Consider the following 20,721-nt stretch of genomic DNA (forward strand, 5'->3'; position numbering starts at 1 on the left):
ATCATTGATTGTGTCCACTTCAATTCTGTATCATCTTCTATCACACGACTACGTCTCTCCTGTCTACACTCTACACCACGCCGCATCATATCATATCACATCACCTACCCGTCGATATCTGAATTAAACGAACACAATCATGGAGACTGTCAACAAATACGTTAGTGCTGCTTCGAATGCCATCTGGGGCGAGGACAGCTCCTCAAGCAACCCGCACAACCTTCAACATGGCGAGGAACCCATCTCTGGTGTCCAGGGCAAAGGAGGTGCCACAGACCCCTATGACGCCGGTAACCGTGAGGGTAAGTTATATACAATACATCTGTGACATGTAGACCCCAGGACCCATCTTTCAACCTCACAAACGGAAACTATATCCACATCCCCACTCTCCAATCTGTACAACGACCACTGGACTGATGACAACCAGAACAACCCGGCGCAATCAACGTTGACGGCAACACAGCCCCCCAAGAACCAAAGCTAGGCGGCAAACAACAAACCTTCGAAGAAGCAGCCCTAACATCAGTCCCCGCCCCCACCAAATCCGCGCTCGATAGCAACAACACAACCGGCGTCATCGACCCGAATGCCAGCATAGGCAAGCCTATTACTGGCAGTGAAGCCAACACGAGTTCAAGCATAGGCGCAGGCGTCCTCGATCCTACCGCTAGCCTCGCCAAACCACTCTCTGGAACCAACACCTCTACCGCACCTGTCAGCGCCGAGGCCACGCAACCCCTGCCCGACGAAGGCGCAGGTAGTTCATCGGGACCAACCGACACCGCTCCATCGACCAAGGAGCAGCGCAGCACCGCTGAGACTGATTTTGCTACCTCTGAATCCACAAATAAGGGCGAGTCCCACGCCTCTGCCAGCGCGGAAGCTCTGAAGGGACCACAGGGTCCGGCGCCTAAGTCTGCCGAGGATTTCGAGAAAGAAACTAAGAGGAAGGGGTCTGTTGTTATGGAGAAGGATAATACGAAGGATCATGAGAAGAGTATGTTTCATCCCCCTCTTCTGATATCCCCCATTGCAAGCCTTACGCAGCACGTGGTTCAAGTTATATTAGGATATTTACTAACCCGGTGACTTTAATAGGAAAATCTTATGAGTCTAGGGAAACCAACAAGGATTGCAACAAGTCCGATCATTCTTCTCAGGACAGTGAGAAGGGCAGTGGAAAGCATGGTGCCATGTCGAAGATGAAGGAGGGGATCAAGAAGCATCTTCACCACTCGAGCAAATAGGAGTATCGCTGTTTCTGATATTATCAAAAGGCAGTTGTGCCTTTGTTCTTCATCATGCGGAATAATTATCTTCGGAATATTTGTTAGGATTTATGTTGTTGATATCACTTGCGAGCTTGTTTCTTCGGCCTGTTTTATTATAATTTAACCTCGTTGACTTCTAAATCTGCACTTGGCCACGTACGAATATTTGGTGAATTTTGACTAAATTGGTGCTAGAAATGTCGCTCTAGAGCTGACTTAGGTAAGATAAACCCAGAACAATCCGTACATTGAATGTCGATCTATGTTAAGTGATGGCTGTATGGCTGTATGGCTGTATGGCTGTACCCTGCGAATGGGGTATATATCAAGCACTTGTCTCATACCTGCTCGCAGCTCTCAGCCGCGGCCCATACGCCCAAAAACACCATGGAATAGGAGTCATGATGAAAGTCAACAAGGCTAAAATAGATGTCGCCCATCCCGCACCTAGCCTTTCATACATCTGAAGCGTGAACAGCGGAAAGGCAAAGCCCAACAGATATCTACTGAACATCATGGCACCAGAAGCCGAGGCACCGTAGAGAGGCCCATAGGAATCTAACATGAAGAGATTGGCACCCGCATAAATTAACAGGCAAGCAAGCGTGGCCATCCCCTGGAAGAAAATGGGAACAATCCAATGGACGCGATTCTCCGCTGTCCAGCCGGCGATAAGCAATGAGGCCGGAAGCAAGAAACTGCCTATCATGGCAGAAGGGAGACGGTTCTCTGGTGGCATTTTCTCATTCGGTGGGTGAGCTTTTTTCCATGACAAAAGACGTTTCTGGTAGAACAGGATGTCCACAGTTGCGAATGGGAGGCAGGCGATCAGACTACCGAGTGAAACGCCCAGGTAGGAAAGGGCTTCTCCTGTTTTATCGAAATTGTAGTATGTTGTTGAGACCCATGGTATAGAAATCACGAATGCGTATATGAGTCCATAGATGAGGCCGTTGTACAGACTGACGAAGGTTACGATTGGCTCCGTGCAAAGCATGTGGATTGGGCGTTGAATAAGGGCGACGAAAAAGTGTCGGAAGGATTTGAGCACGCTGACTTTCTGAGACGATGCGTCCATGAGGCCCAGTTTGATTGCTCGGTGTTGTAAAATCACGCCCTTGTAGGTTTCCTTTGTGAATAGCACTTGGATGTAGAGGATACCGGAGACGATGATAGGAACCCAATGTGTCCATCTCCACCCTCGCGCTTGGACAAGGAAGCCACCGACGAGAGGCCCTATGGTTGCACCGATTGTCGGGAGGGAATAGTACATGCCGAGAACGACGCCGCGGTGGATGTCGGGTGTATAGTCTAAGATGGTAGCGGAGGCATTGTTGATATTTGGAGACCCAAAAACACCGGCAAAAAAGCGGCAAATGATTAAACTTCCAATGTTGTTTGAGAAACCAGCTCCAATCATGAAGAGAATGAAGATAGGCGTGTTGACGATGTAGACAGCCCTCCGGCCGTATTTCTCAGACAGCGGAGCACCTACAATGGGTCCCAACGAAAGTCCCAGGTTGTAGAGAGAAAGAGGTAATACAGCTGTCTCATAGTTGCAGCCCCATAATTTCATCAACTCATTTTGAGCTGGAGCGTATATTCCTCCTGCGAAGGCCACCACAAATGCCAGGGAAGTCACAGTAAATGTGCCGAAGAGACGCATGCACAACGAGAAATTACGAGGATTATCTGGGTCGTCAGGTCCATTCCAGTCGCGAACTGGATTGATATGCTGGGTTTCTTGATTTGTCGGCAACGATTGTGGTCCCTTTTCGAGGTGAGGATCCATGCCTTGAATGGATAACAAAGGGTTGACCATGAGGCGCTAGAACAAGGAGAAGTGGGATACGAAGAGAGGTGGTTACATTTATTTTCCAAGGGGACAAGTGATGCATATCAAAGGAATGTTCTCTGCGGACTTCCATCACCGAGGGCTCGGTGAGGTTGTAACACCGCCGAGCTTGAAGCCGTGGGGGCTCTAGAGGCCCTGCACTCGGCATTGCGGCGATGAGTAAGGGTGATCGGACACCTCCGGGGTAGGGCCTCAGAACTTAGGGCTTGGTAGCATCAAAGGTCGAAATGCAGATCAACGAAGGTGTGGCACGATCCACCGAGAGGAACGTATTCCTTCGTCAGGGTTCTTTGACTCAAAAAGGTCGTCATCGGTGATGCTGTTGAAAAAAAGACTGGCCCCAAGGCTCAAGTTCAGGAACCTGAAGGACATCCAAGTGAGGCGCGGTATTTATACCGGCTTTATGAATCCAGTCAATCCAATACTCTTATGGGATGGCAAAGGACGATATACTTACCAGCTGGTATGGAGAATATCCACCTCGTCTGTCCCTAGGCCTTGGGTTACACTCCCAAGCCTCTGCATAAGTGACTTGAGTCGTTTCAGGGGGCACTTCAATTCGTAATTACACTTTTTTCTGATACTCCAGCAGGGCAGTCCAGAAGAACGGGTTACATCCCAAATATTTCCCTGTATTCTGTCGAATCTATTGAAGCATAACGAGAACTGCGCAGTAACAGGCGTACTGCGCGCGCCGGAGAGTGAACGCTTCTAGATAGACTGCCACAAGCCTCCAGATGTTGAGTGATGCTTGGATGCATCTCTGACGTGGAAACTCTTCGTCACTTGGATCCAGACCAAAGGGAAAATGCCGATGGCTTAGGAACGCCTGTTCAGTCAAGATGACCAGGGTCCAATACATAGTGCTAGAGACAGAATGAGCATGTTATTAACAGAAGATGAATAATGAATAATGACTTCGCTTACTGAGGAATAATCTGGTGAGATGGCGCGGTGGAATGGACCCTGGAATCAAAATGTAACCATATAGGCAGAGATTCTCTCCACTGAGTTAGTTGATCAGTGATACGATCTTTTGGCACGATCTTTTGGCATCGTCGAGCTGTTGACGCCGCAGAAAGCCTCAATAACCTGGGAGGCGATCTTGCAAAGGGAAAGCAAGGGCTGGAAAGTACTTATGGCGTACGAAAGCCTGCCACGATATGCCGATGCAGAGCTATCGAGGAATTGATGAGGGTTGAAATACGGTGTCCACTCCACCAGCTCTTCGAAACAAACCAGAAAGCCATGTGAAACGTTGCCTGTCGATTCCAACATCGCAGGAGGTCAAACAAGAAAAAGCGATTGAAACTTGTCGCTTCCGAAGGCTCCCCAATCAAACCGTTCCTTCATCTCATGTTCACTGAGTGTAGACCTCGAACATGCAGAGCTGCCTAGGTGGCAACCAAGGTCCATTATCAGTCTCTAAGCCATACCAGAAAGCGCCCGCCCAGCGCTTTGGTAATCGTATTGCACGAGGAAAGAGCCACATGTCAGCAAGGCGGTTACTATTGGAAGAGTAGAATTGTCAAGATAGTTCCGCAATAATTGCTCAAAGCGATTGTAGAATACCAGTCCTTTGGGGTTTGGATTTCGAGAATCCAACAGCAGGACGGTAAATGAGCAAGTAGGATAGATATTGACGATTCCAATGCAAATTGAGCAAGTGCACCGTCAAATCCATTGGATCCGAGTCAAAATCTATGTTCTTTACAACAGGTGTGAAGATAAATGTGGTTCAATTTCCTGAATACAGATTTATTGTACATGGCATGTTCCAGGCCACCCAGCAAGATATGTAAAAGAAGCACGACAAGTTGACATGGAAACGTAAATCAGCGGAACAGTAACAAGGTATCACTGGGCTGTTTCTGGCCACTTTGTAGCACATGTAGCCATTTAATATTGTTTCCCGCAGGAGAAGGCGCTTCCGACCGTCCCAGCTGCATAATTGTTAAGCTAGGAAATAAAAGTCAGCATAAATCCCAAAACTTGAACCAAGAAGGTATCGTCAGCAACTTACAATATCTTGAATACTGGCGTATGTGCCGCCACCCAGGATTACCAAACCCATCACCAGGATTGCTGCGTTGAGAGCTCCCAGTGCCAAGTTACGGGGTGAAGTCCAGCTTCCCTTCCGAATCAAGAAGAACCACATCAAAGCTGGGATGTAGAACGTGAAGCCAGAAATAAACAGGGCGGAGATCAGGGAGAGTAGATCTTCGAAGAAAGGAATGACCTCGGCGATCACAAAAGCGATAATGGTGATAACTGTAATGATCCCTAACCAAGTTGACCACCCAGCAACGCTGTTAATGAAGCGGATAGTAGAGTTCTTGAAGATTCTACCATGGATCAACCGCCCAGCAACAACGGTGTTGATAGAACCGCTAATGAAGATAACCGGCAGCGCCACTCCAAATGCAATCCGGCTTACGGTTTCATTGATAGAAAGCATAGCAGGACCTTTGACATCCGCGCCGATGAAGGAGTAGATCAACGAACTGCTGACGGTATAAATCACAATCTCCGTGATACCCAAAGCCCAAATCGATTTGACGTAATCCTTCGGGGTATGCATCTCATCCATAAACGAGAACTGGCAAATCGCAAAGCTGTAGGCGAAGATGATATTCGAAACGGCGATAAAGGCGTCTGTGAAAGTCGTACCTTCCGGCGGCCATGCTGACCAAGCCATGCCTGATACGGTGGCGGTGGTGGTGGCTTCGTTTCTCTCGATACCGGCAGCGATGATAGTGATGCCAATGGCGATGATAATAGAACCAAAGTCGATGTAGCCCAAGATTGCCATCTCCGTGAAGCTAGGCGGCACAGCAACTGCGAGTAGAATGACAGCACATACCACTCCGAAGATGACAGCGCATATCGTACTTTGGGTGATCACTTGCAGGGCAATTGTGCCAGTCAAGCAATGCGATGCCGTAAGAAAGGTGAGTTGGAGACCAAGCATCACGCTCACTATTTCATATCCAACCCGGCCTCCCATCAGGCGGCCGGCATCAGCGTAATTGGTAATCTCCGGGTATGAAAGTTTGACCTGACCGATCACGTAGCTTGTATAAATGGCAACAAGACCAATTCCAACAGTGCAGATGATGCCGGCAACCATTCCTAGTGTGGCGAAAGAAGAGGGGATAGATAGTGTGCCCAGTGCAATAGCTTCCACGATCAGGACCACTGTCAATCGCTTCCAGCCCAGACGCGAGAACTTTTTCATTCCTTCATCGTAGAGATTCCGCTCTCTGTCGCTCATCTCGCCCACGATATCACCCCCAGCATCGATTGGTTTGTCGGCGGTCTTGTCATTGGGGATATTCGAGGGTGGGTTACCCATGATGTGCTAGACACACTGAGGGCAGAGCGTTCCAATTGCTTGTAGTCGGGGGATGAAAGAAAAACTGAGGATGAGTAACGATTTGTGGGCGGCTTGCTCGTTGGGTGACACGAGAAGAGTTCGCTATATGCCCACTTGGTGACAGACGACGCCCACGAAAATGGCCGGGGAAAGCAGAATTTTGTTACGGAAGCTTCCCATGACGATTTAGAAAAGAGTGGGTTCATCTCGAACAGACTCAAGTGTTCGAGCAATGATATGACCTCATGTTAACCATTTACCAGCCTGCCCAGGTATAGTAGAAGTGGACTTCCGCTTCAATATCCACAGTGTGCCCACCGAAGGCACACATAACCAGTCATGATATACTCCATTCTGTACGAAAAGTCCACATAAACATCTGTCTTTGGCGTGTAGTCCAATGCAAACAGCGGTTAGGCACGGGGATATGATATCGGACAAGCTATTCCGAAACTCCTATAGTAATTCTTTTCACACGACCACAGATGAAGTTGTTGAGCCTGCATAATTGGGGATCCATATTTCCATCGGACGATCATCGCTCGGTGAAACTTGCTGTCACCGAAGAAATTCCTCGGTAAGGCGCGGTTACATTCGGGGCCTACTTAAGCTTGGGCCGAGGGGCAAGCTTTTCCCAGTACCAAGTGAACTTGATTACCTTAATTTCACGAATATAGGAACAATTGCTCTTAGCCACGGCCCGAACTGCCGAAGCTATAACCTGCAAGATCGGCGTAAAAGTGCATTCTTAATAGGCCGTGAAAATCTAAAGTAATCGGAACTCCATGAGCGAAGCTTGATTGGGGTAAAAGTTTTTTACAATTGGTCTTGATCAATAGGTACACGTAATAAGAATAAATGACGGTCGCCCCCACGGAGAATGAGTCTCCAGGTCTGGGGAAACGAGACGGAGCCCCAGTCCTGTTGTCTATTGTTGGCTACTTTAGCCCTAGCAGGAACCATGACATAAAGTTGGGGTTGTAGGATGATCTTCACTCGGAGAACAACGGTGGCATAGACTAATACAGCCAGCTACTCCAACAAGATTCATGAAGTGACAGGAAAAGTCATACCTTCCCGAATTCAGGCTCGATAAATAACGCAGTGGCCTCAGCCACTTACACTCTTCGCTCATTTCATCAGTCCCCGAAACCCTCCGATTGAGCTTCTAAATTGCCGTAAGCTCCTTCACGCATCTTATTTGACCGGTAACTCCCGCCTTTCGGCCCTCGGTTCTAGTAATCTCGGCGTGATATACATCAGCCCGGTCTGGGATCGATGGGATCTGAAAGTGATCATTCATACTTGCTGTCATTCCTATGCCACTTTCAAAGACGAGAGAGGCACATCTTGCAAATACGCCTTCCAACAGTGAAAAAAAAGACCACCGTGCACGTAGCCAACATGGCCACAGAGGTGAAACACCATATAGCAGGTAGCTATGACTCGATGTTGGTCCTGGCTTGTGGGAATGAAGAAATATGGATCAGTCAGGAGTTTGTTCGAAGTGAAGAGTGAGTCCGCAACGAGGTGATTGGGCCTTGCAGAAGGATGCATGGTCCGGTATAGACGGACTTCTCTGGAGAGTGTTTTACAGTTGAATTGATACTCGTCAGTCTTGCTTGCACTTAGAACGGGGACTGAAGCCATCATAGTTGGAGCTTTGGAATATTCGTTCTACCAAGTATCACTGCTCCCGCGTTCGTACAAGCGAGAAAACAGCCGCATTTTCCGAATTGATCAAGTCGGTAAAGGCAGATGAGCCGGCTGCGACGGTCATGCCTTTGATCACGAAGCTGTCTTTGACCGTGAAGGGAATACCTTCCAGTGGCCTTGATAGCTGCTCACTTGCTCGGTAGTCATCTGATTGTTGGGCTTCTTCAAAGAAACAATTTCTAAGGCTTTGAGGGAAAGTGATTGAGAAATAATGACCCATTAACGACCTGTGTTCTCTTTGATCGTCAATAGCTTTTGTGCATCTTTTGTTGATGTTGCGAATCTTACCATCTTTGTCTTGCTTTCCAAACTTTTGATTGTAGGGGAAACTTCATGCTAAAATCTATCTGAGTTTAGTTTCGACTCCCAGGTAGGGAAATATGGTGGATCTTGTGCTAAGAGCAATGGATTACTGGTTTTCCTACGCTGCATCCAATTTCCAAAGGAATCCACGTATGATTCTAATCGTATTTCCTACAGTCCACCTCTGACAGGGCATAATGCTGTAAACACTGATTGCTAATATCGCACTGTTTCAACAATACTCGAAACGAGATTATTATGCACTCCGTCTTGTCGTAAAATATCTCTCGACTTACTATATGTAAGGCATTCAGCTAAGTACGTCCTGTTTAGGTAGCTCTGAAACGCTTATTCGAGTAAGGCGCAAACAAAATGCATCGTTCTGGGCTATCAGGATCAAAGATTTTCAAGGCTCATTTTATGCGACGGCAATACAAACCACCTCGGGAGATGATTGAATCTTGCAGTATAAGGCGTTATTAACTTTTGAGTTTGTGGCTGTGAAAACGGGATTAACTGGAACAAAAGTCAAGGTTCAGACTCTGGTGTAGCCTAGCCGACACCATGGGGTTACATCAATCATGCGGTCAATCCCAAAAGGTCAAAGGCCAAGAGAAAGATCGAGCCCAAACTAGCAGTGTAATACTAGAGCCTCGCCTAGCCTGGCATTGTCTCAGGCGTATTTCAAACCTTGCTGAGACTACTTGTTTGACTAAAGCCTGATTCATATTGCGACAAACCAATGCCGGGAAACATATGCGGATGGCCTTATGGAGCGGCTTGAATTAAGTATATATCTGTGGTAGTCAAGTATCAATTGCTACCGACTAGGTTAATTCTACCGAAATGAGGAGCAGGACAAGAGCATTCAGCCCGAAGGCTGGGGGTGTTGAGAAAAGGTCGATGCATATACATGGCGTTTTTGGCTGCCCTCTGCATTTGGATACTACCCTGAGGCTGAAGTTCAACCCCCTGCCCTGAAAATCAGCTCACCTGAGAAAGCTTGCTGATTGAGCAATAATATATGCCTTGTTTTGAGACTCTCCACAGCTGCATTTCCTTGTATTGATTCAATCATATCGGGATGTTCCTATATATGCATGTCATTCTTTCCAAGGTCATCAGTTTATTCGTCTAAGCATGAGAGGAGGCATTGATGGGTGGTAGTACGTGACGTGAGATTAGCTAGCATCCATGGATACAAAGGCCTAGTGCTTTCCATGGAGCATGCCTTGCTATGGGGCTGAATGTAATGTGATAGCAGGGATTGATCCAGCCGACAAGTTGTGAAGGATGTGGTGGCTTAACCTGCTCAAAGTGAAATATAAATATCACAGGTACTACTCAATTCAAGTGACAAGTACTTGTTAAAGTCAATCATCACAAATCAAACATCCCAAAAACATCCAGCCGTAGGGCAAAGCAAGTACAAACACAAAAGTATCACATGACACTGTGTCAACAAACCACAAATGCTGTCCCAAACTCTCCTCCGTACACTGTTAATCGCCATGTCTGTCGCAGCTTGTGCACTGGCTCTTTCCCCACGGACAGCCATCCATGAGGATGAGCTTGACCGCTACGATGCATTCCTCTCCAACCTCCAAGATACCCACTTCATGGACATGTACCTCGAAAACAGCCGAGTGAAGATCGACGTCTATGAGCACCCATCCAACGATCTTGCGCTGTCGGAGCATTTCACTCCAAGCGACACTGCAAACGACTACTTCGATCAGGAGGAGCAGCGTGCTCAAGAGGTATTGCAGTCAGCAACGAGCTCGAACGATACGGTACAGGATACGACTTTGGAGACGAGAGCCGTTGATGCCTGCCCCCGTTCTAACACTCTGTTGAGCAGGGACGCATCGATTCTTGATAAGCGCGTCTCTAGGTGTTACCAGTTCTGCGGGACTATTGCTAATTGTCGTGGTAATAATGGATGTCCTCACTGCTATGCTGTTCGACAAGGGTGTTTGTGGCAGAAATGGTGTCGTTAGATTCAAGGACTGCCGTGATGTGATTGATGGCTTGATGGCTTGATGGCTTGCGAGGGATGACGAAATGAACATGCTACGAGGGTTTCTGCAACTCCTGCAAAATCTGTCCGGTGGATTGCATCCAACATGCAATTCGTACAATCTATCACCCATTTATCCTATGACAGCTGCATTGTATTCAACATGCAACAATTCGCATTGATGCAGTATTAAAATCAATGAGACTTTTCCGCTCCTTTTGATGCCTGTCCAAATCCGATGTAGAACTCATTTGAGCAGATGATCTCTAACCTTCACCTCATTACCAATTCCTCACGCCAGAACCGGGTATCTTCGAACTCAAACAAAACCAGCAACCCTTGTAGAGAAAGACACAAAAAAATCACTCGAACAACATCTTCAACTCCTCGATCCTATCCTTCTTCTTGTCCTCATCGCCGTCATCACCACCGACTCTCAACCCTAGCGATCCAGCAATGTTCATCTTACGTTCCTGAACGCGGAGCATGCGACCTTCAATTGAGTCCTTGACTACAAACCGCGTGACGGCGACATCACGAGTTTGACCCATTCGGTGGACACGGTCAATAGCTTGCGCTTCGATTGCAAAACTCCACCATGGATCCATGACGAAGACGTTGCTTGCTGCTGTAAGATTGAGGCCGACACCACCGGCGCGGAGGGAGATGAGGAGGACCGAAGGTGATGGGGCTGTGGGTGCATTATTCGTGGTAGGACCCTTTGAACCTGGTGAGTCATCTTCTATGTCGATGATATCGTCATCGGTGTAGCTTTCTTCTTTTGTGAATTCGGTGAGGACTGCGGCCCGGGCCTTTTGTGGCATTGTACCGTCCAGTCGGAGATAATGGATACCAACTTTGGTAAGTTGAGGACCAATTAGGTCTAGGAAGGAGGTGAATTGGGAAAAGACAACAGACTTTGTGTTGGGGGGAATGCGGGAGAGGTGGTTGATGAGAGCGTGGATCTTGGCGGAGGTATGGGCAGATGGAGAGAGGGGATAGATGCGACGGAGAGATATGCGAGGGGCGGACTGGGAGCTGGTTGGTTGTGTGCTGCTGACAATGTCGTCGTCGAGAGGGGTCGAGTGTGAGGACGGATGCCGAACTACTTCAAAGATATTCTTTGCGTCGACTGGGGCACGGCAGTTAAAGCATCGGGCCTCAACGTTCTTGTTCATCTGATGCTGCATAAAGTCTTCCAAACACTTTTTGCAAGCACTATGCCAACAAGCAGTCACCGCAGGGTCGATCATGGGCTCTTCACAGCAGATAGGGCACTCTCCGCTGGACTCTGTTTGGATTTGGCGCAGCGCATGCGTAGTAAATTTAACGGTTGCCCCAGAGCGTTCCTGGGAATCGGCATTCTCATTTTCGGCATTGAACTGGTTGATGAGTTCCTGAAGATCCATATCGTCCTTGAACTCATTCGTGGCATCGGCAGCCACCGCTCTGTCCTCTTCATCTGCCACAATTGATTTGTTGCGTGTCAGCACGGGATGGCAGCAGGTCTGACGAAGTCGCAAAATCTGGGCAAAAATAGTGCTGTACGATTTCAGAAGTGTGCCAGCCTCGACATTATCGTTGTAGGTTCGTTTGGCACGTGTGAATATACAGTCATAAATCTCTCGTTCTTGTTTTGGGAGCTCTACTTCCTCAATGGTAACAGTCTTCCGCGGTAAGGGAACCAATGGCTCGCCTTCTGGGGTCTTCATTGACTTGGTTCGTCGAAGCACAAGGGGCTCCAGGACACTTTGAACCACGTTCAGTGCACGCACGTACTCTTTGGATTCAAATGGCACGGTGATGAAAGTCTTCCAGAAAGAGAAATTACTCCAAGGTTCAACTTTGAGGAAACGCACTAAACTGAACAGATCTTCAAGTCGATTGACAATGGGCGTGCCGGTCAGAGCCCATCTATGGGCTGCCTGCAGCTCGCAGCATGCTTGCGCTGATTTGGAGCGACGGTTCTTGATGACATGGGCTTCGTCGAGGATGATTCGGAAAAAGTTGACGGAGAATAGACCCCCATTTGCGCTGGGCCCCAGTGCAGACTGAAGAGCGAGAGAGCGGAACTCCGAAAGTACCACACCATAGCTGGTGACAATCACTTGAGGTGCGGTTGCATATTTGGATGCACAGCATATTTCTCTCAAGTTGTTAGACTTGTCTGCTCCATAATACACGAGAACTCTCAATGTTCCAGCTTTCAATGCTTCGCTTTCCCATTGAGAAATCAACGAGGTTGGGGCAACAACTAGAGTGGTATATGGCGCAGAGATTACACCAGTAGAGGTTGGAGTTCTTGCTAAATCATTCACCGAGGAAAGGCCGTTTGCAACTTGCGGATCTGGCTCAACTCTGTGGGAATGAACCAAACTAAGCATTTCAATAGTTTTACCAAGTCCCATCTCATCAGCCAGAATTCCACCTTGGCAGCGCTGTTCTTGTGCAGGAAAGTCGACACTGAGATCACCCGAATATGGATTGACGTAGAAATGATCAATTTCTGGAACTTGGGGTAAATCCTTGTCATCCACATCCTTCGTGGGCCATGTGTACTCCTCCCATAAGGGATGCATCGACTTTTCTCGTGCTTGGTTCGAGTCTTTCTCTTTGGATAGCATCCAATGGAGAGCCTGTCGTTGGTATTTTCTTAGATCAAGGGAGAAGGTGGGTGCGGGATCAGCCCCAGGCATGTTGAAATCGAATGACTGGGCCTTGCGGTAGAGAGCATCCAGCTGGTCTTCCTCGAGTTCTTCGGTTTGATCCTCATCAGAGGAGTCGTTGGGGTCTTTAGTGGACTTTGACTTGTCTTTCTTGGTGCTGTCATACTGGTCCGCAATTTCGGCGGCACGCAAAAGACCATCTCTCTTATGTTTTTCCGTAGTCGGATTTGTCGAGGTGGGATGAAGGCTGATCTCATGGAACAATTTTACAAGAGCCACTTGACGCAGCCGCAAATTCTTTTCTTCTGTGCTCTCCTTCTCCTCAAACAAGCCAGTCGACCTATTGTCGTCCTTTTGCATCGCAGCAAAGGCGCTGCGCTGGAACGCCTCTCGACGCATGAAGACTTTCAATTGCAGGTAAATGGTATCGTTGACGCGGACCCTGTCAGGGACAAACACACAGACGCCCTCGAAGCGGCAGATCTTCTGGTCAATCAAAGTAGACACCCATTCTGCTGTCTCGTGGGGAAGTCGTCCAATTTCTTGACCAGTCGTGTTCGTGAAACGGGTGAGAACATCACTCTTGTTGTTCATGAATGATTTGCCCCCACGGCCACGTTTTAATGTTGGCTGGGATCGAGCTCGCTCGATGTTCACAGTTTCCCCATGCTTGAGATATGCTGATCCACTCCGAGTTGCCCATCCACCGACCCCAAAAGCTCCAACATATCGGGTAAGTGGTTGCTTTTGCACCAGGGATTCGATTTCCATGAGACCACCCTTGGACTTTTGAGTGATGGATGCCCGCGACTTCCCACTTCCAGGCTCAGCCTTCACTTGATGTCCATTTGGTTGGTTCCAGGCGGCGGAGTTGGCGTCGATCCCCGCAGGCTTCTTCCATGACCCATCGAAGTATATGTTCACAGCTCGTTCGAGATTGCACGATGCGGCTTTTCGGATAATCGCGACAGATGCAGAGGGGAGTGTTTCTCCAATAATGCTGGTAAATAGCTCAGCATCGAATCCACTGTTCTCTTTGTCCTCTGTGGGTAATTGCTCGGGGCTTGCTTCGGCGCTCCGGAACGACGCGTTGGCGTCTCGAGTTTGTATCGGCAAAGGCGATGGTGGAATGTCGGAAAAGAAACGCTGCCTCTTTAATGGCGGTTGCTCTCCATCATCGCTCATAGTGGATGGGACATGGGACTCAATCATGCAAGAGGGTGAAGTCTCAAGTCGGGAGACGCGCCGGAGAAACGCGAAGTCATGTGGATCGACGTCAGCACCGAGTTGCAGTTGACAGCTCTCATAGACTACAGGAAATACAGGAAGATGTATATCAATTATTTCAGTAGATCTCACTTGATATATTCAAACAAAGCATTTGTTAATTGTCATTGCATTAATGTGCATTGAAGTCTCGCTGACAAAGATGTTTTGCGAGCCAATACTTTTTGCCCGATTACATCTTCTTTTCAAGTCGCAGGTCGCAACCCAACTTCACCTTTGACATGTCTTTTCTCGCTCAGCCATGCCGGAGAGCGAGCAGAATAAACCTGCAAAGCTTCCAATTCAGGCGAAGTTTCAGTCGAACACACGCTGTCGCCGCACCCATCACCGCCGAAGAAGTCCAAGGCGCTCACAAATATTGTATCGCTCTACTCTCGTATGCTTCACCAGCTCCTCCATACCTCAAACAAGTTCAAATTACTAACAAAAACCTCCACAAATAGAAAATATGATCGCCCATCCTACACATTGAGCACGTTCATCCCGCGCCATGCGCAATCCTTCTACATCGCGCTGCGCGCATTGAACGTTTCCCTCTCCATGATTCCAGACACAACCTCCTCCCCAACAATCGGTCTAATGCGCCTCCAATTCTGGCGTGACGCCATAACCAAAATCCTAGCGGGCACGCCACCAAAAGAACCCGTCGCCATCTTGCTCGCCTCCGCCATCTCCGATCTGCATGAGCGCACGCAGGGCCGCGCGCGGATCAGTAAAGGCTGGCTGACTCGCATAATCAACTCGCGAGAACAGACATTAACGAACGATCCGTATACAAATATTGCGGCGCTGGAGACTTATGCTGAAAATACCTACTCAACGCTCATGTATTTGACGCTGTCTGCTCTCCCCATGGCATCTGTAACGGCGGATCATGTTGCGTCGCATATTGGAAAGGCGGTTGGTATTGCAGCTGTGCTGCGTGGACTGCCTTTTGTTGCTTTCCCTACGCCGCCTGCTCAGTCGCCTTCCGGTGGTGCTGCCAATACCTTGACGGGTGGTGCAAAGCAGGGTGCCGTGATGTTGCCGTTGGATGTCATGGCGCAGGCTGGTGTCAAGGAAGAAGAAGTACTTCGACGAGGAGCTGAGGCCGAGGGTCTCCGGGATGCAGTCTTCACTGTTGCGACACGGGCGAGTGATCACTTGATTACTGTGCAGCAGATGCTTAGCAATCTCCGAGCTGGAGATGATGTCGGCCACGACTTTGAACATGAGGGCGAGGAGGGTCATGAGTATCCTGTCTCTGATGCTCGAAGTGGTGAGTCACCTCTAGATGAGATCAACCGGGCCTTTGGTGTTTTCATGCCGGCTGTGGGCACGAGATTGTGGCTGGATCGCCTTGAGAAGCAGGACTTTGATGTGTTCAGCCCTGAGCTGCTTCGATCTGACTGGAGACTTCCGTGGAAGGCTTATAATGCCTTCCGACGGAAGTCTTTTGATTAAGACTTGCGAGTCTTGTACAACACGTATATGCTTCGATTTTGGACCTGTCCACTCTTGTACATTAGGAAGATATCAAACCGGGCCTTACGATGCAAAAAATCAAAATAATATTTTATTGACCCAAAGAAAGGCACTCGACCATCCAGGCTTAGTAAAAGTCTCAATTCGATATCTGACCAGATACAACAGAGGTCATAAGTCCTTTCATCGCCTGTGTATAGTCATCTACAATCAGAGGTACTCAAAAATTCACACGAGAGAGGCAAAAACAATGCATGGAAACAGACTATCCATTTGTAGACTTAGTGTAGGCACTGTACGCACCTCTATTGAATTAACACAAGAGCACAGCCGTTTTGTTCACCTAGATGGAATAAATGTACAAATAATACAGATATATCAAAACATTGCCACATAACGAGAGAAACTTAATCACAACAAGATCGCACGCAGGAAGGGAGCAGTAGCAATCGTCTATTTCTTCTTCCTCTCCCGTCTCTGTTTCCGAGAGCTGACAATCAAACGTCTCTGAGCGAGCATAACAGCGTAACGCTGGATTTTATCACGCCTAGGGGTAATGGTTAGTACCAAGGTCCTCACGGGGCAATAATTGAAGCTCACATGAGTATGAAAGTTGTGGCGCAAACGAATGGTATTGCAATCTTCCAGAAATAGCTGTTCAAGCGCGTCAGTGGGAGATGTGTTAGGGGGACATATAGAGGCTTACCCGTCACTGTGTTCTATTCCAGCGAAATCCGTGAAGTTCATACCAAAATATCCCTAAATTTAGTAAGTATGATTTTTGGAGGGGGAGAATAGATCACACATACTGTCAGGAATGTCATAGGAAGGTATAGACAAGTGACAAGAGTCAACTGCTTCATACTCTCGTTCTGGTATGCACCTGCACAGGGAATCAGTCTGGTTCGTTTGCTGGAAGATAGCAGACCTACCAATAGTGTTGAATATAAGGTCGATCATATTATCAGCAGCGCGGCGCATCTGATCATACCCTTCTACAATGGTAATGCAATGATCGAGTGCATCGCCCAGGTATGTATGGCACATGGAGCTGATGGTGACACTGGTTCCACCAATGCTCTTCAGGTTTGGGGTGATAACACCGACATGGGGACGACAGTCAGCTGGCTCGGCGGGTGTAGTAGCTGGGCTGAGAGGGCTCCGCAAAACGCCAAAGCCAGGTGTACCGATTGGCTCAGAGCGGTGATCACGAAGTGCGTTCATCACGGCAACGATCGGTTGCATGGAGTTTCGTAGGACCGCAATTTCGGATGTTAAGATATACAAAGACTTTGACTGGTCGATATCTGGATCTGTTAGGACCTCTAGTTCGAGATCACCGATGGCGTCTTGGTAGGCCATTGTGACAGGAATTGCAAGATCAATCACCGCGTCGATGATGGCTTGTAATAGCATACTGGCATCGCATGACTGTCGAAGGATAGTCTCAGGTGAGCTGAGACGTCGGACAATTGGTGCCTCGATATCATCTGCGCTAGTTTCAAAGAAGGATGTCACCGTGTTGTCTGCATGTAGGAAGATCGAGACCTGCTCCAATGTGACAGACAACCCTTTGCCAGCGAGTACGGCATGGCGTTCCATGAACTCGATCCGGTCTTCATTAGGTCCACCACGATAGCGCTGAAGACTCCTGGCTGTAGTCTGTGTTGTAGTCCCAACATTTCCGAAGTGAGAAGCATGTTTCGAGGTCCGTCGTCCAACACCAGGTCGAACACTGGACCCAACTGTTGGCCTCTCCTTCTCTTCTTTGTCCGAGGACCTCCTGAACCGGAAAAGATCCTTCAGTGCTTCAAGGATAAGACTTGTTTTCGTAGGCCTCTTCAGAGAGATTGAGCTTCTGTCGCTGAGCACAGAGCTCTTCCGGTCCTTTGACTTCCACCGACTAGCCGGGACCTCCTCTTCATTCTCGGAGTCACTATCCTCCTCATAGATCTTCATCAACTTCTGCAATGTCAACACGACAAACGCATGGTCCGAATACCAATCAGCCTTCGTTCGATTGGTCGTATGAACCAAATCCTCAATTGCAAGCCGATGCAGCCCCTTATGGTTTCCAAGAATCTTAATCACATCCCAGCTTAATCCATTGACATTGATCCACCGACATTGTACCCAAGGCTCCCTTTCCCGCGCGAGGAATTGCTCTAACGTATCATTGTCCAACTCGTACTGTCGCATCTCATGTTGGGAGAAGTCCACAATTGTAATTTCGCACCGTCGGTGTAGATCCGCAGGAATGTTCGACGACCATTCAGAGGTAAAGGCGGGAAGTGGTTTTGTCGGGTCGATACCAGGTTCGGTTCCTGGCTGCCAGTTGGGGTCCTGGGCGAATCCTTCGGGGTGGTATGATCGAGCGGTGTTCGAACGGCGGGCTCGGCGTCTCGTGGTCTCGTTGGAATTGACTCGTGCTGCGGCGGTTGCGAAAGCTGGAAAAGAGCTCCCCTCGCGCCCATCTCTCGCTGTTGGCGAGACCTGCGAACTGATCGAGCCGCGCCCTGCCTCCACATCGACGTGGTGCAGGGACTCGGATCGCATCGCACCGGGCTGCGCGTAGTCTAGCTCGTGTACACTCATCTTGAGAAGGATCGAATGGGTGCTGGTGCAATTGTGGCTGTGCTATGACAGGTTTTCATCGGCCGCACAACGAGATTCTCTCCGTTCGAATCGATTTCGACTGTGTGTTTGCGCACAAAGAACTTATAACCAGCGGAAGTCAGGAGACGAAGTGTAGAAAAGGGGTTAAAGGGTGAATGCGCGTCTCATGGAGACACCACTGCTCCGAGGGAAAACATGGTGGCCCGGCGGGGGAGTGACGTGTGAGGAGTTGTGGCGATCTACCGCGTCTGCAACTAATAAATGCAGCACACGGACAAGTTGTGAAAAACGGAAAAGTGAACAGTTGGGAGAAAACAGGAAAGGCGGTCTCCAGGTGAACATGCCAGGTGAAAGGGGTGGAGAACTAGACCCTTCACTACTTTATTTGGCGGGTACGTCCGCCAGACTTGGCAAGATCTTGATAAGATTAATTTATGCATGCAGTTAACTTGTAGTATTGTAACATTATCGATACCCGTGTACTTGATTTCCTCTGCCACTTTTTGGTGTTCACATTCCGTATTGGTGCTTAGCCCTTGCCGCTTTTTGCTCACTGAGTAGATCTGAGCGAGTGCCATGAGCCCGCTCACTGAGTATTACATAAGCATCCTGATCTGCTCGCTGACGAGCGCTTGCCAGAGGTATCAGTCAGCTTGCTGCCTTTGTCCCCTATCTCCTGTCTCTCGTCCTCACGACTCTGAAGACATTTTGCACTTGCAAGACATACCAGGCTCAGACGACGTTAATTCTGCCACAATGCCCGGTAATGTTTGTCTGGGTACTCCGCATCCATCGCCCGATTTCCTTATTGCTGGTCAAGCTATCGATTCTGGAAACCTTATTCCAGACTAGAGAGCTTCCACACAGGGGATCACCGCGGAAAGTTCCAGCAGTGAAGGGGTTTGGAGCCAAAGGAACAGGTTGGAAGTATGGGGACTTTGTCTGAATCATACCCATGAATAGACCCTGTGCTCCAACCACATTATACTGGTACATCACACTGTGCTCAGAGGCAGTGCCCCAGAGCCAGGTTGGTCCAGAACTCTCAATTGTAACACATCTGCTAGTGTAGACAGAGACTTGCTCCTGGGCAGAAGTGTCTAAATCGTGATCTGTTGGGACAACATGTGAGAATCCGTTTCATGGTCCCCTTTTTCTATAATGCAGGAAGTAGGAGCACCCAAGAGGTTAGGGAAGATCGAGGAGTCAACTCACCAGCCATCCATACCCACATATTCTCAAAGTATCCTGAGGCTTTTGGGGTGATGTGAATTAGCAAAGAAGCTGCCACGCACGAAGAGAGCACCGTATAACCAGTGACTTGCATGTCAGACCCAATGGCACCGCCAACGCGGACATGGGTATCTGGGGGAATATCAGTACAAATTGTTTATGAGCGCATGTATTTGGCGATATGGAACGAGCTTACTCCAAAGGGCCGCTGGTCCGTGCGACGATGATGCACATTATTGCAGCAACACTGCGCCTTTAGTGGCACCCAACACCGTGAACATGATATCGGAGAATTCCGAAATACGGCCTTCCCCGGCAAGGCCAACGTGAACAACAGGACAGGGAGTCTGTTCATCGTCAAATTTGTCGCCGCATCCCATAATTTGCAACCGGGCCTGTCCCATGACTCGTGAGTTGACCGGAACATGGATGGTATCACGCACCATGCAAACACTGAAGGGGAAGAACATGACTGGGCCCCTTTTTTGCAGCTCTATCGAGCACCTGATTGAGAATGGCAGTATCATCAGTCCTTCCGTCACCCTTGGCCCCGTAGTTTTTGACATTGACCATTGCAGTAGCTGCGACCTCGTCATACGTCGGTGCCCGGCCAGTGAACCAGCGCTCCGAGTTAACCAGCGAGCCAGTACGAGTTGGACCTGTGACTGGGTCTAGAGTCTGGAAGACTGAACCGGTAGAGTTCTGGCCCGCGACGCGACCAAATCCCCATGAACCAATCCCGGAAAGCCCGTTTGTAGACCCGGCCACAATTACTGTGGCTGTTTCTCCATCTAGGACTGCGGTGGGTGTGTTTTGGACTTGCGTGTTCTGAACGACAAAAGAGGCAGAGTCGTCAGCGTTATCATGTGACTAATGTTCAACATATATCGATTTTAACTCTTCTCCCTCGC

General features: G+C 48.7%; 10 protein-coding genes across 10 annotated transcripts; 3 read left to right on the plus strand and 7 right to left on the minus strand.

The window, feature by feature from the left end:
* Nucleotides 1-139: 139 nt before the first annotated feature.
* On the plus strand, nucleotides 140-1,250 carry N7508_003389 (uncharacterized protein; the record flags this gene model as incomplete). The annotated part of the gene is made up of 3 exons (XM_058461455.1): nucleotides 140-302; nucleotides 431-1,000; nucleotides 1,102-1,250. 3 exons carry the CDS (start codon nucleotides 140-142, stop codon nucleotides 1,248-1,250), a joined length of 882 nt encoding a protein of 293 aa, XP_058322032.1.
* Nucleotides 1,251-1,599: 349 nt separating this feature from the next.
* On the minus strand, nucleotides 1,600-3,066 carry N7508_003390 (MFS transporter; the record flags this gene model as incomplete). Its single annotated transcript, XM_058461456.1, has 1 exon — nucleotides 1,600-3,066. One exon carries the CDS (start codon nucleotides 3,064-3,066, stop codon nucleotides 1,600-1,602), a length of 1,467 nt encoding a protein of 488 aa, XP_058322033.1.
* A 1,962-nt stretch (nucleotides 3,067-5,028) lies between these two features.
* N7508_003391 (uncharacterized protein) lies at nucleotides 5,029-6,484 on the minus strand (the record flags this gene model as incomplete). The annotated part of the gene is made up of 2 exons (XM_058461457.1): nucleotides 5,029-5,088; nucleotides 5,153-6,484. The coding sequence occupies 2 exons, from the start codon at nucleotides 6,482-6,484 to the stop codon at nucleotides 5,029-5,031; spliced, it is 1,392 nt and encodes a 463-aa protein (XP_058322034.1).
* A 1,189-nt stretch (nucleotides 6,485-7,673) lies between these two features.
* N7508_003392 (HotDog domain-containing protein) lies at nucleotides 7,674-8,155 on the minus strand (the record flags this gene model as incomplete). Its single annotated transcript, XM_058461458.1, has 2 exons — nucleotides 7,674-7,867; nucleotides 7,891-8,155. The coding sequence occupies 2 exons, from the start codon at nucleotides 8,153-8,155 to the stop codon at nucleotides 7,674-7,676; spliced, it is 459 nt and encodes a 152-aa protein (XP_058322035.1).
* Nucleotides 8,156-9,996: 1,841 nt separating this feature from the next.
* N7508_003393 (uncharacterized protein) lies at nucleotides 9,997-10,524 on the plus strand (the record flags this gene model as incomplete). Its single annotated transcript, XM_058461459.1, has 1 exon — nucleotides 9,997-10,524. One exon carries the CDS (start codon nucleotides 9,997-9,999, stop codon nucleotides 10,522-10,524), a length of 528 nt encoding a protein of 175 aa, XP_058322036.1.
* A 382-nt stretch (nucleotides 10,525-10,906) lies between these two features.
* On the minus strand, nucleotides 10,907-14,422 carry N7508_003394 (DEAD/DEAH box helicase; the record flags this gene model as incomplete). The annotated part of the gene is made up of 1 exon (XM_058461460.1): nucleotides 10,907-14,422. One exon carries the CDS (start codon nucleotides 14,420-14,422, stop codon nucleotides 10,907-10,909), a length of 3,516 nt encoding a protein of 1,171 aa, XP_058322037.1.
* A 272-nt stretch (nucleotides 14,423-14,694) lies between these two features.
* Nucleotides 14,695-15,940, plus strand: N7508_003395 (uncharacterized protein; the record flags this gene model as incomplete). Its single annotated transcript, XM_058461461.1, has 2 exons — nucleotides 14,695-14,873; nucleotides 14,941-15,940. Coding segments are annotated over 2 exons (1,179 nt in total), but the record flags the coding sequence as incomplete, so codon positions are not given.
* Nucleotides 15,941-16,414: 474 nt separating this feature from the next.
* On the minus strand, nucleotides 16,415-18,556 carry N7508_003396 (putative CorA family metal ion transporter; the record flags this gene model as incomplete). The annotated part of the gene is made up of 5 exons (XM_058461462.1): nucleotides 16,415-16,508; nucleotides 16,562-16,615; nucleotides 16,668-16,720; nucleotides 16,771-16,844; nucleotides 16,894-18,556. The coding sequence occupies 5 exons, from the start codon at nucleotides 18,554-18,556 to the stop codon at nucleotides 16,415-16,417; spliced, it is 1,938 nt and encodes a 645-aa protein (XP_058322039.1).
* Nucleotides 18,557-19,309: 753 nt separating this feature from the next.
* On the minus strand, nucleotides 19,310-19,811 carry N7508_003397 (Peptidoglycan-binding Lysin subgroup; the record flags this gene model as incomplete). The annotated part of the gene is made up of 2 exons (XM_058461463.1): nucleotides 19,310-19,677; nucleotides 19,793-19,811. 2 exons carry the CDS (start codon nucleotides 19,809-19,811, stop codon nucleotides 19,310-19,312), a joined length of 387 nt encoding a protein of 128 aa, XP_058322040.1.
* Nucleotides 19,812-20,043: 232 nt separating this feature from the next.
* On the minus strand, nucleotides 20,044-20,280 carry N7508_003398 (pectate lyase superfamily protein-domain-containing protein; the record flags this gene model as incomplete). The annotated part of the gene is made up of 1 exon (XM_058461464.1): nucleotides 20,044-20,280. One exon carries the CDS (start codon nucleotides 20,278-20,280, stop codon nucleotides 20,044-20,046), a length of 237 nt encoding a protein of 78 aa, XP_058322041.1.
* Nucleotides 20,281-20,721: the final 441 nt, after the last annotated feature.

The sequence above is a fragment of the Penicillium antarcticum genome, assembly GCF_028974205.1.
Source record: "Penicillium antarcticum strain IBT 31339 chromosome Unknown utg000003l_segment0_segment0, whole genome shotgun sequence".
NCBI lineage: Eukaryota > Fungi > Ascomycota > Eurotiomycetes > Eurotiales > Aspergillaceae > Penicillium > Penicillium antarcticum.